The sequence below is a fragment of the Candoia aspera genome, chromosome 13 (genome assembly GCF_035149785.1).
Source record: "Candoia aspera isolate rCanAsp1 chromosome 13, rCanAsp1.hap2, whole genome shotgun sequence".
Taxonomy (NCBI): Eukaryota; Metazoa; Chordata; class Lepidosauria; order Squamata; family Boidae; genus Candoia; species Candoia aspera.
This window is the reverse complement of record NC_086165.1, coordinates 5,483,877-5,499,278: the sequence shown is the minus strand read 5'-3', so window position 1 is coordinate 5,499,278 and position 15,402 is coordinate 5,483,877. Positions and strand designations below refer to the sequence as shown.

The 15,402-nt window shown below is 43.8% G+C and overlaps 1 protein-coding gene across 1 annotated transcript in view; it reads right to left on the bottom strand.

Annotated features, from left to right (window-relative positions):
- ARID3B (AT-rich interaction domain 3B) overlaps positions 1-14,281 on the bottom strand; it is a 29,893-nt gene extending 15,612 nt beyond the window's left edge. Inside the window, exons 1-3 of the mRNA XM_063313872.1 lie at positions 13,509-14,281; positions 2,841-2,912; positions 2,002-2,074 (exon numbers count right to left, since the gene is read on the bottom strand). Of these exons, the coding sequence (XP_063169942.1) occupies positions 2,002-2,074; positions 2,841-2,912; positions 13,509-14,078 (715 nt within the window). The 5' untranslated portion in view covers positions 14,079-14,281. The remainder of the gene's footprint in view (positions 1-2,001; positions 2,075-2,840; positions 2,913-13,508) is intronic.
- Positions 14,282-15,402: the final 1,121 nt, after the last annotated feature.

Here is a 15,402-nt window from a genome sequence, read left to right as displayed (position 1 = left end):
CCTACCTTATTTTCACTCTTTAAGAATCACACATGATCAGGAACTAGCAAATATCCAAAAAAGAAGACTGAAGCAACATAGAACACTTGGGTATACTTTGGTTCCAGGTATTGCATTCCTGTCATTCCCACATCTAACACAGTCATTCCTAACTTGTGGCCAGACCGGTTGGGAATACAACTCTCATCACTCCCAGCTTAGCATGGCTGCTGGTATCCATCTGGGAAATGCTGATTTAAGGATATGACAGTGAAACAGGGTCTTAGCTATCTCAGCCGCTGACAGAACCTCAACTGCACAATTCTACAGCGACTTCGGTTCATCCGCATTCTCTCTCTATTGCCAAATATGCCAACTTGCAACTACTTACTTATTTCTATCACACCTGCAGGACAATAAACCGCTCAACAACTTATTTACAGGCAACAGAAATTGAAAATGAAAACATGCAAACATTAATATTTCATGGATTAAAATGGAATCTTAAAATTCAAGAGTAACCATTTCTACCTATACTAAGTGAAGATGATTTTGTCTTTCGCGTGTGTCTTGTCAGTTATCACAAGGACGCATCCAGCCAAATTAACAGCATAAACACTACACAAAGACGTTGTTTTTACAGTGAAACCGGCCTGGGTGTGAGCATTCCGCTACATCAGAGCTCCGTGTCTCCTGAAGTTTGATTTTTTAATCTTTAATTTTATTGACTGATTGAAGGTCCACCCTTCATTTTACAATCAAGGAGACTGGATTGATTTTTCAATCCATTTTTAGTTCAAAGACAGATGAGTCTGGAAGACAGAGAGGCAGGCCATTTAAACATAGCTCTCTTCCCAACCTCAATGCTTTGTGTTGAGGCTTCAACGGGACTTAAAATTGACCTGATTGTGGCAATGTTCCTCTCAAGGACAAGCTTTCGCACCTCACACCTGGGCTTGGACACTAAGAAGGATCAGGGCTGGTTAGTGCTTAAATAGGATCACCAGGAAATTCTGGGGCTGTCAACTAGACTGGAAAGTTGAAAACTGGATAGCTACTTCCATATTGCTGCTAAGAAAACCACGTGGATTACCATCAGGTCACCAAGCCCACTGGATCGCATGGGCATTAAGAGTGATTAATCAGGAGAGTGCAGAAGAGCTGAAATGACGCTTTTTAGGTGAATGAGACAATAAGAAAGGTCCATGGCCTGGATGATTAAGACAAAGTAGTCAGGAAACACAAATACAGAGTCACAGAATGAAGCTGAAGGAGAGCGGGAGATTCAGAAGAGACAAACAAAGCATTTCATCAGATGGTAGAAACCCAGCCTATGGTAGGGATACTGCCACAAGAGGCAGAAAGGGCCACCAACCCCTACAGCTGGAAAGATGGATTATATCAATTTGTGGGGGAGAAGGCTATCTATGCCTACTAATCATGGCAGACATGAATTTCCTCCAGTGTCAGAGGCAACCAGCCTCTCAAAATCAGTTATCGGGGAACAGATGTATGTGTGTGTGAGAAAAGGGGCGCTCCTGCTAGTGAGTTTTCTATCGTCATCTTCTGAGAACAGAACTCTGAGCCAGACCCTCTGGTCTGGTTCTGTAGAGCTCTTCTCATAGACCCTGAACTGCAATGCAAGTCAAATATGAATAATTGCAGCTAGTAATGTCTGTTTCTCCCTTGCTGCTCCCTTTTCTGCTAAATTTAAGACCGTATAGGGATAGAGATCTACATTTGTGTTCTGGCAAGCAAAACTTATTTACTGCTCAATAATATTTCGCCACAAGCTGGATGCTGGGGAAGATGGAACAAACATTATCCTTATGACCTACTATCTAACAGAGGTGCTAACTTATATCCTCGGAAGAAAAGGTAACGAGTCCCTTTTCCCTCCCATAATAATGGAAGCCAACTCACAAAGCCACTTTCCCACAGGTTTCTCATGCCAGGATACAGAACAAGCAGGCACATGTTCATTTCCCCCTTTCAGGTGACGATAAGGCAAATCCCACTCACCCCTCTTCTGCATAAAAATGAAGAGGTCATCCAGGAATTTCTTCCGTTCAGGGTCACTATCCAATTCATACAGCTGTGGAATAAAGCAAGCACAATTTAATTTAGGCTGGGTGTAGAAGGGAAAACGAGGTTTCACAGGCATACTTATCGGGTAGAAAACAGCAACTCAACTCAGATGGAGACCCCCAAGACACAAAAAATGGCAGAAAAAGATCTGATCGGTGCAGCCTCAGGTAACATCATGGCAGTGACAAAGGCCGCTTGCATGCACGTGCAACCACTGATAATGTGGGATCTGGAAACCAGCTTCTTGGAAGCTAATGTTGCAGCAGGTATCAGTTTTCTGAAATGGATGTAGGGACTGGAGGAGGCAGCCGTTATAAAGAAAACGAATGTCCTAAACAATAGGGCCCAAGGCCACCAAAGGCAAAGGAATATCCGGATCAATGGCTCCACCACAAGATACCTTCATTTTACTAAATAAATCGCTATGGATTTGAAGCCTGGACTGCAATTAAGAGGTACTAAAAATCACAACCTAAGAAATCTAGAGAAGGGATGGATCAGCCCAACGTGTGCTAGCCAGATCAAGAGATCTACAGAAGCTGGTCTGGAAGGAATCCAGGCCTTCTTCTAGCAAACATCTATTTCCTCTGTGAAGGGCTCATGTTACTGTTTGAGAGAATGGCAAGGGCTTCTCTTTCAAACCCCCTTCAGATTGCAGAACCATCCCAGGCAGTGGAGTTTTCGCAACAGCAACGTTCATTTGCTGAAAGCAACTCGTATGTCATTTCCGCCTAAATTTGAACGCACGATCAAAGCTAAGTGGTTGCACTGACCTTGGCGAAGTCTCGGGATACCTCTCTTCCCCTGCTACTGTCAGCTTCTTCACTCCAAGTTAGGGTCCCATTCTGAAGAGGAAGAAAACCAAAAGCAGACAGCTATTAAAAGAAAAGGGCAGGTAAGAACACCAATGGGTCACCCCCGACAGAGGAAGCAGTTACGTTAAGAAACACGAATCTCTGTTAATTGTTACACCCACTTGCGCTGACATAAACCGGAGCTTTTTGCTCACAGATGGGCAGTTCGTGATTTATGGAAGAGCACCCTGCATGATAACAAGCAACCTCACATCCCAAGGAATGCTTTCATTTGCATACATTGGTATGAGACTTCCAATTCTGTTTTTTGTGTCCCACTTTTGTATATGTACCAATTCCCATATTTTCACAGTTCCCATGCTATACCGCAGTCTTCCCTGCTGGGGCGTGCAATTCCTGGCCAACATGGCCAACCAGTGGAAATCCTGAGAACTGCAGATCTAAAACTTCTGGAGAATGCCACTAATGCAATACCAGATTGATGGTGGACTCCCATATTTGTTGGGTTTGGGCTTAGCCTATTTGATGAAAACGTGACTGTAGCATGTAAACTATGGTTTATAGCTTAACATGTGAACCCAACCAACTATGGCTTATGCAATGAACAATGAGGCTTGGTTCACCAAAGCAGCTTGCTGCTTAAGTCCTGTACTATTATCTGCAGAAAGGCTCATGAAATGGCATTTGTCTGTTCCTTCTCACTGTTCTCTGGATTCAGGCCAGACTGTGAGATGCCTGAAGTGACTGTGTGAAGTTGAACATAGTCAACTGTAATGAAATATGAATCGCAGACCTCAAGGGATTAAGATGCAGCAGTCATTCCATCAGGCTCCATTCTCACAGGGGACTTATATCACAGTCCAAGTGACAGTCAGACCAGGACTGTATAGACGAGTAGTGCCGGCTTTCTAACGATTGTGGGAACGGAAGGGACGGCTTCTGCGGCCATCCCAACTGCAAACAACACGGTGTAAAAATGCCTGGGCAACAGGCAAAAAGGGAAACCAGTAAGGTCAAATGCCAATGGCTGGTTCAGATGTCCTATCCACCATCTGGTGGTGAGCACACAGGATCTTAAATCAGATGAAAAGCCACTGAATTCAGGGAGGGATTTCCAAACAAAAACAGTTTTTAATTAGAGCCACTTTAATGTGTACCGTTTAGTGTCATCTGGAAGTGACACACACTCTGAATTACTGAGATGAATAGCTCAGAGATCGGCAGTACGACATCCCCCTCCCAGCCCTCTGAATGGCACAGGTTGCCTTAAAGCTTGCTGATTTCATTTGAGCCAGTAATTCCTGCTGAAAAGTCAATTATCTAGTGAGGCCCATCAGCCGAAATATATTTAATGGAGGATTACTACCACTTCTGTTATGTCAGCTGTTTATTACAGCTGTTGCCTCCCTTGAACCACCTTCAGAAAGAGCTACAGATACAAATCTTGTCTGTGGCAGGACATCTAAAGGTTCCCCATGCAACTGAATCGGCCACTCTCCCTCTTACAATACTGGCCAACTGACGTCCCAAAATGCCAGTCAGCATCCCTACCAGCCACCTGATCATGCAAAGCTAGCTACCTACAAGGTATGAATAATGAAACAAGTTACATCGATTGGAGGTGGGGTTGAAATAAAAAGGAATCACTTTCTTCCCTCATTTAGTCAACAGCGTGATTTAATTTCTCCTATTGAAAACATACAATATTAACATTTAAATTTCTGGGAATTTTTTTTTAATTTACCCAAGACACAGGAAAATATTTATCTTTTATTATATATACATTGCAACTGGCCATACGCTGCATTTATTATGGTACAAATTTCAAATATTTATGATAGGAAATAAACGCTGTTGCTGTTTATATCTCATTACTGAGCAAAACAGGAGGAGGAAGGAGTATTAGGTATGTTCGCCGCCTTGAGTTATTTATAAAAATAATAAAGGCGGGATAGAAAATAAATACATTTTTTAAAAATAAAAACATTTCTCTAATGACCAGCCTTACTAAGAGAAAAATCAACTCAGCCGTTATCTTCTAGGAAGTGACCATGCTTATCATTCTTGTATGTGTATGTGTAGGAAACCAAGTAAAAATCTATCAATTTTACAACGCCCTCTCTGCCACTGCAAATAAATAGTCTCTGTACTGTGAAAAAAAAAAAGGGAATGTTTGGCCAGTAACTTTGAATCATGGTTTCAAAGCTCTACTGTAATTATTTTCAAACCACTTCATTTTAATTGTGACAACAACCAGTTGGGGAGTTGTTTTTGTAATGCATTCCCTCCAATGGGAACCTTTATTAAAAACTGCCAGTTTAAACCAAATCACCCGGACTTTTTAGTGATGGTGGGAGATTCTAGAACAGGAAAGAACTCCAGTATTTCCTCTTCTGCAAAGCTGGCAGAAGGATTTGTCTAAACCTCCCTAGCATCAGCCAAATGAAATTGTCCATTCAGGCCCCCAATGACAGACATTCCTTTCCTGCATTTTTTTTTAAACATTTATCCTAGCTGCATTTTTCCTCCCTTAAAAAAAAACAACCCAACAACAACAACTGAGCAAGTCCTGGAACTCCTTTCCTCCCCCACCATCTTATGCCTTCGTAGTCTTTGTCCTCAACAAATCCTGTTAAGAGTTGCCAGCGATTTGCTGTAGACCTCTTGGGGTTTTTTTACCTGAATGGACATTCGGACATAGAATGTGGTTTATTCTATTGTGTCTCGGATCAGGACTGGGTAGAAAATCACCGTGGTTTTCATAAAACGGCGTGTGAGGGCATGTAGATCCTTTGCAATCAGCCATAAAGGACTGATGGCTCCAAATAAGGGGTTTTGAAATGTGTTGTTCTAAAGGGGAGGGGAGCTGGTTTAAGTCCTCAAGGCATCTCAAAAGCTGCTGGCAACATTCCCCTTCATCTCCACCCAGCCAACACACCTTCTCAGTCTAGTTAGCTACCACGGCATGACAGGCAGCAGCCCCTCCCCAGAGTCTGCAAGACTGACTTTACAGAAGCAATTAAGAACAGCAGCTATTTTAGGATTACTCCCAAGCCACCTGGAGTATCTTATTAGAGTGGAATTCAGATGTCCAAAACAATTGCAGGCTCCCCCCCCCCCCCCCCGCTTGCAAAAGCCTGTTAAACCTTTCCTTGAGGGCAAAAACCAGAAATTCCTAACATTATCATAACCTCCAATTTTGGAATTCTCCAAAAGAAACCCTGCCAATCATTTAATACTGATGAATCTCATCCTGGGGGCATCGGTGACTCTCATCCAACACCTCTCAGGGTTTTCCGCAGGAGGAAGCCATCCAAAGGCCTTTCTTACAATTGCAATATTTGTGGTGGGGGACAAACAGTGAAGCAAAAGAAAGTGGATGTGTGGAATAGATGGTCTTCCCAACGCACAGGTTCTTACAAAAACGCAGCCCCTCAGGTTACAAGGTCTCTGCTGGGGGATTTTCCAGTCCTGGTTGTCGTCAATGTTGGCATGGTTGTTTACACACAAACACTGCCTGATCACAGTTATAATTCCATTTACCTGATCCAAGCCCTTTCCTCCAGGTAGAGTCGTCAGCCAAAATCACCAAGAGGCTGGAATTATTTCCTGTCAGTTTATCAGCTCGGTAACTAGAAACTACCCTAGGATTTTGTCCTTTGTAACAATGTACAATGGAAAAATATCTCAGTTAAGTATCAGAAAGTTCCTGAACTTATGTCAGGTGGTATCTGGTTTTTTTTTTCTAAATGGTGTTTTTTAGGGTAACTGCAGATACTCAGTGATGCATATATAACTATCCAGTATTAACATACAGTAGTGAAGCTATTTAGGGATATAAGGGCAAAATTAGAGAAATCAGTACAGCTGCAGAATGTAGACTGCCTTCTAAGTAGATGCAAAATGCACCCAAAATAGTTTGAGGTTGAAATATCCCAAGCCCTAACCTTCTGTTTCAACCTCACAAGTACACTTTGAAACTCAAAACAGCTATCCTGAGGTTGTGGCATTTTGACTTCAAAGCATTTGGCATCCCTCTAGTCCAGTGTTTCTCCAAGGCTGGCTGGGGAATTCTGGGAGTTGAAGTCTACACATCTTCAAGTGGCCAAGGTTGAGAAACACTGGACTAGTCCAAACCTGTTAAGAGATGGGCTCTGCCATTCTGAAGAACCCCATAAGATGCAGCTTAAAGTGCCATCTGGCTGTGACTGTAGCCAAGCCTTGACGAAAATGGGGTATAAATCATGAGGCCTAAGAAGATACGGCCAAGACATTTTCATGCGACTTAATTCCACCCACAGGATCACTCTGAAACTGCGATGTGAAAGAAACACGCCTGTCTGATGTTTCCCTCAACAGTCTTGGAGATCTTAGCACTTATTTCCTTACTCAATTTCTAGACCTTCCTGCTGCGGTTCGACACCGCAGATTTTCCCAAGGCTGGCTATTTTTTAAGTAGGGCAGCTATTTTGAGGAGCCATCGGAATTCACGCCACCTGAGTTTGCCACACACAGAATTAAGTGGGTGGGGAGATGCAATTTGAGGATTATTAGAGAAACAACCAAAATTCCTCTTGTGGGTGGGTGGGAGCCTTCGGAAGCGAACCAGAAGCCCTGAAAAGGCTCTGGTAGTATAAATCTCTGCTCAGATTGAGATGCCAGTAAATAATGAGTAGTTCGCTCAAACAAACACATCCCTTCTGCTGCCCTTACACTTTGTGAAAGGAGGAAAACACCACTAACCTTATCAGTTCAGATTCCTCCTGACATCAACAGCTTTCTAAATCCTTGAGAAATGGATGACTGCTCTTTACTTTTTAAGGGTGAAAAAAGAGGGTACTTTCAGGGTGCATATTTAACCCAAGATTACTTTGCAACCCTGGTCAGTTTTGCTGCTCTCCAAGTCCTCCCAATTAAAGAAAGAGTTCATCTAAACAATGGAACAGAAATAATGCTTGTTAATTTCATTCCTTCGCCTTTCTATGATGCTTTCCCCTCCAGCAAGGTTGGATAAGCTGGCTTACAAAATGTTTTGATCAACGATTCAATCAAGGATACAGAAAGTTGTAGCCCTCCCCTCCAGATCAAATCTAGCTTGCTCTAAGTTGTCTAAACAGTAGGTATGCTTCACTTTCATCCGTTTCTTTTCACTTCCATGTCATAACTTGGCTTTACGCAAGAACCTTCATGTTAAGGTTTTCACAAAGGCCTTCCATTTAGAGCGCTCCAAGTCCTTCTTGGTGGTAACTTCTCGTTTCTGCAATTCTTTCCCCACAAATATCAATTCCTCATGTTGAAGACGCCTGATAAAGCTGCCAGATAAAGCCTGGTGGGTTTTTTTGGCCTGGGCTGTTAAATGTAGAAAAAGTAACGCTATTCATTGTCTTCTACTCCGCTGAGTGTCACATGGTCGCTGTATTGGAGTATTTCTCTTTTATTTGTAGATCATTTGGTTTTAGGATGATATTGTTCTACTTCCATCTCACAGGCTTGCAAACTGAACTACCTATTCAGAAATACCAAATTTAGTAGCAAGGAACAAAATTATAGCCTGTGACCAGAGTTAGGCACAAAACTGAATACATTTTATTCCCTTCATCATAAGGAATTAACTAAGATTTAAAAATAAGCTAGATCATCCTGGGAAACCTATTATGCAACTTAGAATGTAATAGTGAATTTGAACAAGTAAAATATTAATCACTTAGATAGGAGAATGTGTGAATATTGTGCAATGCGATCCGATGGAAGAAGGGCAAGGTGACTGTGTCTATGCGCTGATGCACACACTGTGCAAAATGTGTCTGTCAGCACATAGACATAGTGCCAATTCAGTCAGGCCAATTCAGCCATCATGCCGAATTATCATTAGGGAGACTTAACTATAACAACCAAGGTTTGAATACATATCTGACTTTACAAAATTTGGCTATAATGTCTGCTCCACCCCAAAGCCCAGGCATTATAAAACTGGAATGCTGAGAAAATAGAAACTAATGCTGGACTTTTAGAAATCATGCTAAGCCATGGTCTGGATGCCCAAACTGAGCCTGGCCTGCACTAGAACAGTTTGTTCCTCAGAAGCAGGATCCAGGATTGTCCACCCCATTTGGGAAATGCAATAATTTCCTTTTTCTCTACCGATAATAAAAGCCGGTGAGTTCAAAGCTGTTCCATTCAAGGCATAGATGTTTTTGATTCCAAATTCTTCCCCAGCTTCTCAATGTGTCTGGTAAGGCAACATGCCATACCACACAGACCATCACGACTCCGATCATTATGGTGGGACGGACTTCACTTTTAACCGCAATCTGACAACTCTGAAGGGGCCCCATTTATATTAAGCAGAGGGGCAAGCACCTACAAATGCAGACCCCCCAAAAATATTTTTTCTCACACACTTTTCAAATGGAAAAAACACTCTACGGGCAGGGAACAACATTTTAAAAAAACAAAACTCCCCCCCGCAATGAATTATGTTTTTATTTCTCCTTTGCTCAGGGACAGCCCTCGGGATACCTTTTTATTTCTGTAGCTCTTACAGCCTTTGCTGCTTAAATCCACATGGTTTGGGGAAGTGTTGAGAGAGAGGCAAAAAAGAAACTAAACCGGCTCCCTTCACTTTTCTTCAGGGGTTTGCCAGCCCCTTGAAAGACAGTCAAACCTTCCTCCTTGTTCTGCCTTGACAATATTCTCACCACCCCTCTGTCATATGCTGAGCTGGCTCTTTTGTCTGCAAGGATGTTGGACAATTAATTACTTTGTGGTGGGAGGCTGAATGGAACTCAGAGCAGACAAGCATCAACACCCTTCTTCCTTTTGATAGTACTCTTTGCTAACAAAAAATGTTCAAGGGGGCTTTAAGTTGACTTTTCTCCAACCAGAGGGAAGTGTTTTTTTTTAAAGAAAGGAAGAAACAAAACAGGGAGGCGAAGAGGAAAAATCACGACGAAATGCCAAGGATGCCTCTTAGCTCTGAATGCATCAATTCCAAATAAAGTTAATGTTGTACAGAAAGCCATTTTTAGATCAAACGACCACTCTGGGTCAGCGCAAAACACAAACGTAAGTAGCACTTGCCAAGAGGTTCTTTGACAGGAGAACTTTACAAAGGACAGTCAAAAGATTAATTCTTCCCACACATTGAGGGGCTAGAGTGTTGCACGAAACAAAAATAGGTAGGTTGCTTCTCTCGCCTTACCAAGTGGATGAGTGACATCCACCCCAGGGTAGACCTGGCCTATTAATAGAGACACCACAATCCTGTGGTGGTTAAATGGACTGTATCACTCCAGACTGTGGATGGAGAATGCCTTTTCTGAACGTCCCTCCAGAGAAGCAACAAATGAACTAGCGCACTAAAGAGGAAAGTTCTAGCTGAACACCGTCCCTTGGCCTTCTAGTTCCCTACAGGCAAAGAAGTGTATTTCTTTTACAGCTCAGCGGGATTCAAAAGTGTGACGGTCTGTGCTATCATTCAAGAACACAATATATTGTTCCAAAGGGCAGGGCACACAATAATGGATTTAAGGGATTTGATGGTGTGCTAGTGGGAACAGTTTGGCAGTAGAACCTCAGGAGGTGAAGATCTCCTATTTTCTGGTAGTGTCCAAGTGTCCAAAATTTCTGGAGAAATTCCGATTTCGATTCCTGCACTAAATAAGGACTCTTTGGCCTGAACTGCTCGTTACAATTTTATTTTATGCTGTTGGGTGTGAACACCAGCTGCACAGTCCTGAGCCAGGATGTGGGAGTCAGATTTATTCAAAACTGCAATACAGCCCAAGTTATCAAAAACCAGATGCAGATATAAAAAGATGTAAAACAGCTTCATACTACAGCGACCATTAAGAATTTCAGAATGGCACTGAGGTATTACAGCCCTGAGATTTCTCCTTTAGGTTTATTCCAGTAATAAAAACTGATTTGAGCTCTCTTGTTTATAACAGTACTACAGACGTGTAAAGAAAGTGTGTGTTTTTTCTTCTGAAGTGCAAGATAGTTTTGCTGACAGCATGGAACAAGATTCATAATTACCTAACCAACTAAAGAGGAGACAGTCAGAGTAGCTTGCTACTTATTTTCTTCACTTTCCTGTTACCCTTTTGATTTTTAAAGAAAAAGGGTCTCAGAGGTGCAGTCAATCACCCCGTGACTTTTTGAACACGGCCGTAAATGGTAGTCTAATCAATACAGAACCTAACTTCCACCGGCATCTTAAAGTCGCCAAGAAATCTGGATTCCAGCAAGATCATTTCAGTGTGATAGGTGTGGAATTTGACACCATGGCACAACATGGATTTTGTTTTTAGAGGCGATGGGGACCTGCAGAGGAAAAGGCTCCTCATTAAATGCTCAACTGGAAACATGCTTGGAAACAGTGAAGAAGGGGGTTTGTGTACTGGACAGAAGAAGTGAGATGGAGACTGATGCAAGCAATCACAACTGCAAATCTTTTCCAAGGGACTGGAATCTGGTGAGGGGGAACAAGCCATTTCCATCATCCTTATTCCCTAGTCGTGAGGACCGGGGGTTGAGGGTTCAGGAACAGCTGAGGGCTATTCATTCAAAATTTTCCAGCTCTCACAGCACACAAAAGGATTGTTTCATATGATGGCTCTGACAGGTAGGTTTCCCCAGCTATTCTGCAGAAGACGTTCCCGCTTTGTGCTTAAGTAAAAAGTTTAGAACGCAAGCAGTTGTTACTAAGGCCGTTGATCCTCAGCAGAGCCCTCCTCCTGCACAGTCTGCACCACACCGCCAGTATATAAATATCCCTTGCGCGAACAGCAATTACAGTAACACGAATAAGGTTTCAACCCTCAAAGCTTATAGCAATCATGCAAAACGAGAAGGATATTTTGCAATTCAGCGGCATTCTCTTTTGCTTATGGAAGTACTGCATGCTAGAGGCGTGTGGTATTTGGGTCTGAAGCACCCTGGCCTGCTTTGGCTGCCATGCGAGCCCAGGAAAAGGTGAGGCTTCCTGAAGTAGGTGACAGGTAATTTAGAAAGAGGGTGCTCACGCTGGATCCGAATGCCCTCCTCAAATGTTTTAAAATAAACCGTCGATTTCACTTTTATTTGAGTTGCGGGCCACCGTTTTGTTTGAAATGAACACCTAAGGCGAGTTATGGTTTTTATAGGTACAGAATTTTAAAAAAAACCTGCAAATAAAAACATTAACTTTTGAAGGCCTAGCTGGAAAATGGGTCTTTACAGATTTCTTAAAGGAAGAAAGAGCAGAGACTTAGTCCAGCTGCTCAGGGGCTGCATTCCAGAGTCTGAGAGTGAGGCAGGAGATATTTACCCCAAAGTGAGGACAAAATATTCTGGAAAAATAGAATTATGTTTGAAGCCCAAGCTCTCAAAACGATTAGTCCCTCTTTATGCTCGACATCTGAGAGGTTATGCAATAAAACAGCACACTAAAACACGGTGGGAAACCGCTAGAAGGAGAAACAGCTAAGTTAGAAGTATTCTGAGATGTGCAGGTCTGGCAAATATGCTGTGAAAGAGTCTGCCATCAATTAATCAAGCCAACCCACAGTGGAGCCTTTTAACAATAGCCCAGTAGATGCTTACTTAGGTTCTTAAGGGAAGCCTCCCTTTCCTTGATCACAAACCACCAAAAACTCACACGCAGCACTAGACACCACAAGAAGCATGAAATAGCCACTGGCCCACAATAGCGGATGCTATTACACATTTAAATACCAGAAAAGGTGGTGTGTTTTTTTAAAATTTGCTGTAAGAGACCAACACAGTTACCCCTCGGCCACTGTACAATCAACTTTTGCACAATGTGCACGCAGTACACAGCCCAGAAACGGCAGTAAATGCGATTGGTGCGCTCACTCAGGCACACACAGATTCCAGAATTCACTGCACCGAAGGGCCTATTTACACCAAGGAGGAGGGATATACTCTTGCCAGTTGCATCACCCGGCCTGCTTTTTAATTGCAACACTTCAAAGGCTCTTTGACTGCTGAAAGCACAAGGGCCCGTTATTCTCCAGCCAGCCATACTAAAGCTGCTGGTGTGAACTGCAAACAGAACTTGTGACGGAAACAGGGGAGGCTTCCCAGGGTCTTCATAAATAGAAAGCCTACCATCTTTTTTTTTCCCCTATGCGCATTTCCCCTTGCCTAATTCGCTGTGGCAGTCAGGAGCCCCCAAAGGCTTCTCACCTTTGCTTCTGCTCATAAAAAAACTCTGCAAAGGAGCTGCCGTTAAGGGTGGGGAACGGGGGTGGGTGGGGGAAAGGTGGCTTAGAAATGAGGTTGCTCACTTTCCAGAGCTACCAATTATCAAAGGCCTGGCTGCAATCAAAGGCTTATTAAGGCGCCTGGCCCAGATCCCTGCTCTTGCTTAACCAAAGGACTTCCCTGGATATCTTTTGGCCCAACCACCTCACAGGGGCATGGCTAAGGGAACAAAACGAGGGGGTCAACTTGATCTTCCTGATGAAAAGCAGTATAAAAATGCAACGAATGCCCAAATATTGTGCATGGCTTTCCCTACTAGCCAACATAACCGAGGAAGAGCCAAATTTAACACAATGCCGCAAAACCCACACATGCACACTTCAACTGGGTTCTGGGGAGGCCAGCCTTTTCACTCACCTGCTTGAGCTGCTCATCCAACCTCCACGTTGGCCTCCCAGAGGAGGACCCAGAATAGAGCAAGTTGGTGGCGTCTTTCCCCAGCTCCTCCTTTCCCTGCTGACTCCGCTGGATCCCCAGAACTGGGAGAGGTTTAGCGGAAGGAGTCACTCTTTGGTTGTGAGAAACAACTTTGGAAGCATGAAAGTATTTCAGAGCTGAACATGCATCCTGGCCAGTTCTGGGAGGGTTGCCCTCGAGATCACCATCTTCTGAATCTTCCTCACCTTCTTCTTCTTCCTCCTCCTCCTCTTCCTCCTCCTCTTCCTCGGAGTTCAGAGCACTCTGATCAAATGTCCGGGAAGCCCCCAGCACAGGGGGGACTCTAGCTGAAGGTCCGAGGATTGGCCCACCTGAAACCTTGCCAGATGTGGCAGCAAGGGCAGCTTGCTGGACTGTCATCTGTTGGGGAAACTGCAGCTGGGTCTCTCTCATCTGCCGCTGGGGCCTCTCTCTGGACTCCATCTGCAGAGGAGCCACCTGCTGCTGCTGCTGCTTCTGCAGCTGTTCCACAACTGCCTCCAGCTTCATCCTGTTGTTAACATGGCTGTGAGGAGAAAGGAATTCTGCTGGACACGGCTCCAGACAAAGCCCTCAGAGGGTTGCAGGACCTGAAACACAAATATTGGCCTGTATAAATTACTTTTAGCTTCCTCCCCCACCCCCACATCCAAGGAGCGGCAAAATGAAAGCACCCACTCTCCCCAGACCAGGGAAAGCCCACGTTCCCACTTTTATCGGATTCCAGGTTTCTTTGCAGAGGAATGACTTCCTTGTGTGCAACACAACGGCCCACCCAAAACAGCCCCAGAAATGGCTCTATCGTATGTGGACATGACGCACTTCTGCCTCACACCCTGCCATATTTTCTTCTACTCTGAACATCTTTGCTCTCTTTATCTTATAGTCTGTTCCTGCATAATGAAAGCAAAATAGGATTACAAGCTGGGGGAGAGGGGGAACAGAACAGAACAAAACAAAACAAAACAAGTCAGTCCACCAATTGCTGTTCTGGCATTATACTCTAAGAGAGATAGGCCAGAGGAGCTTTATTTGGAAATGTGCCCAGCAAACTTTCTTCCTTCACTGCCTAATCCTGATCCGATTCCAGGATCAGAATAAAAAAGGGAGGCGGGGGTGGCTGAATGTACGTACAGTACTGGCAGTCCAAATTCAAGAAGTCACTGCACGAATGACTACTTCAGCCCCCTCTCTTCCATTGTTTCTGCCTCACGTGCGTTCAGTCACCAATCCTGACCCAACCGCTAAACTTCCGCTGGACCTTCCACCATGAAATTTTACGGGAGCAAAACACAGGGTGGGGAGGGATAAGGAATACCACTCTGAATTCCTTAGAAGAACGATAAAAACAAAAGAATACATTTCTCATGTTTTAGAGATGGAAAACAAGCATTTTTATGGCAAGAAGGCATCAGCCAGAAATGATGAACCTGCACGCTTCCACCATAAATACTATGAGGCAGCTTCACATGCTTGGTCGTTTGTGAAACTAAGGATATGAGAATCTTCCACCCCACTCCATAGAGACACATCCATCTTTGGCATGTCTCCGTCTTTCATCAAGATCCCCTTTCCTTCGCTGCCACAGCAACAGGCTTCTTGTAGCTACAATGAGAGGCAAAATGCCTCTGAAAAACAGGTGTGTGCGTGTGTGTGCGCACGCACAAAATGAAGGAGGCAGAGAGGGTCGCACTGGCATTTAGTCAACCCTGTGGCAGCCACAGGGATCCAAGAAGGGGAGTTCCATCTCCCATGGCAACTGGTTCTAATACTGGCAAAAAAAGCTGTTTCATTCGTTCATTTGGATGTGGAGACCAACCCTACGGGGAAAAAA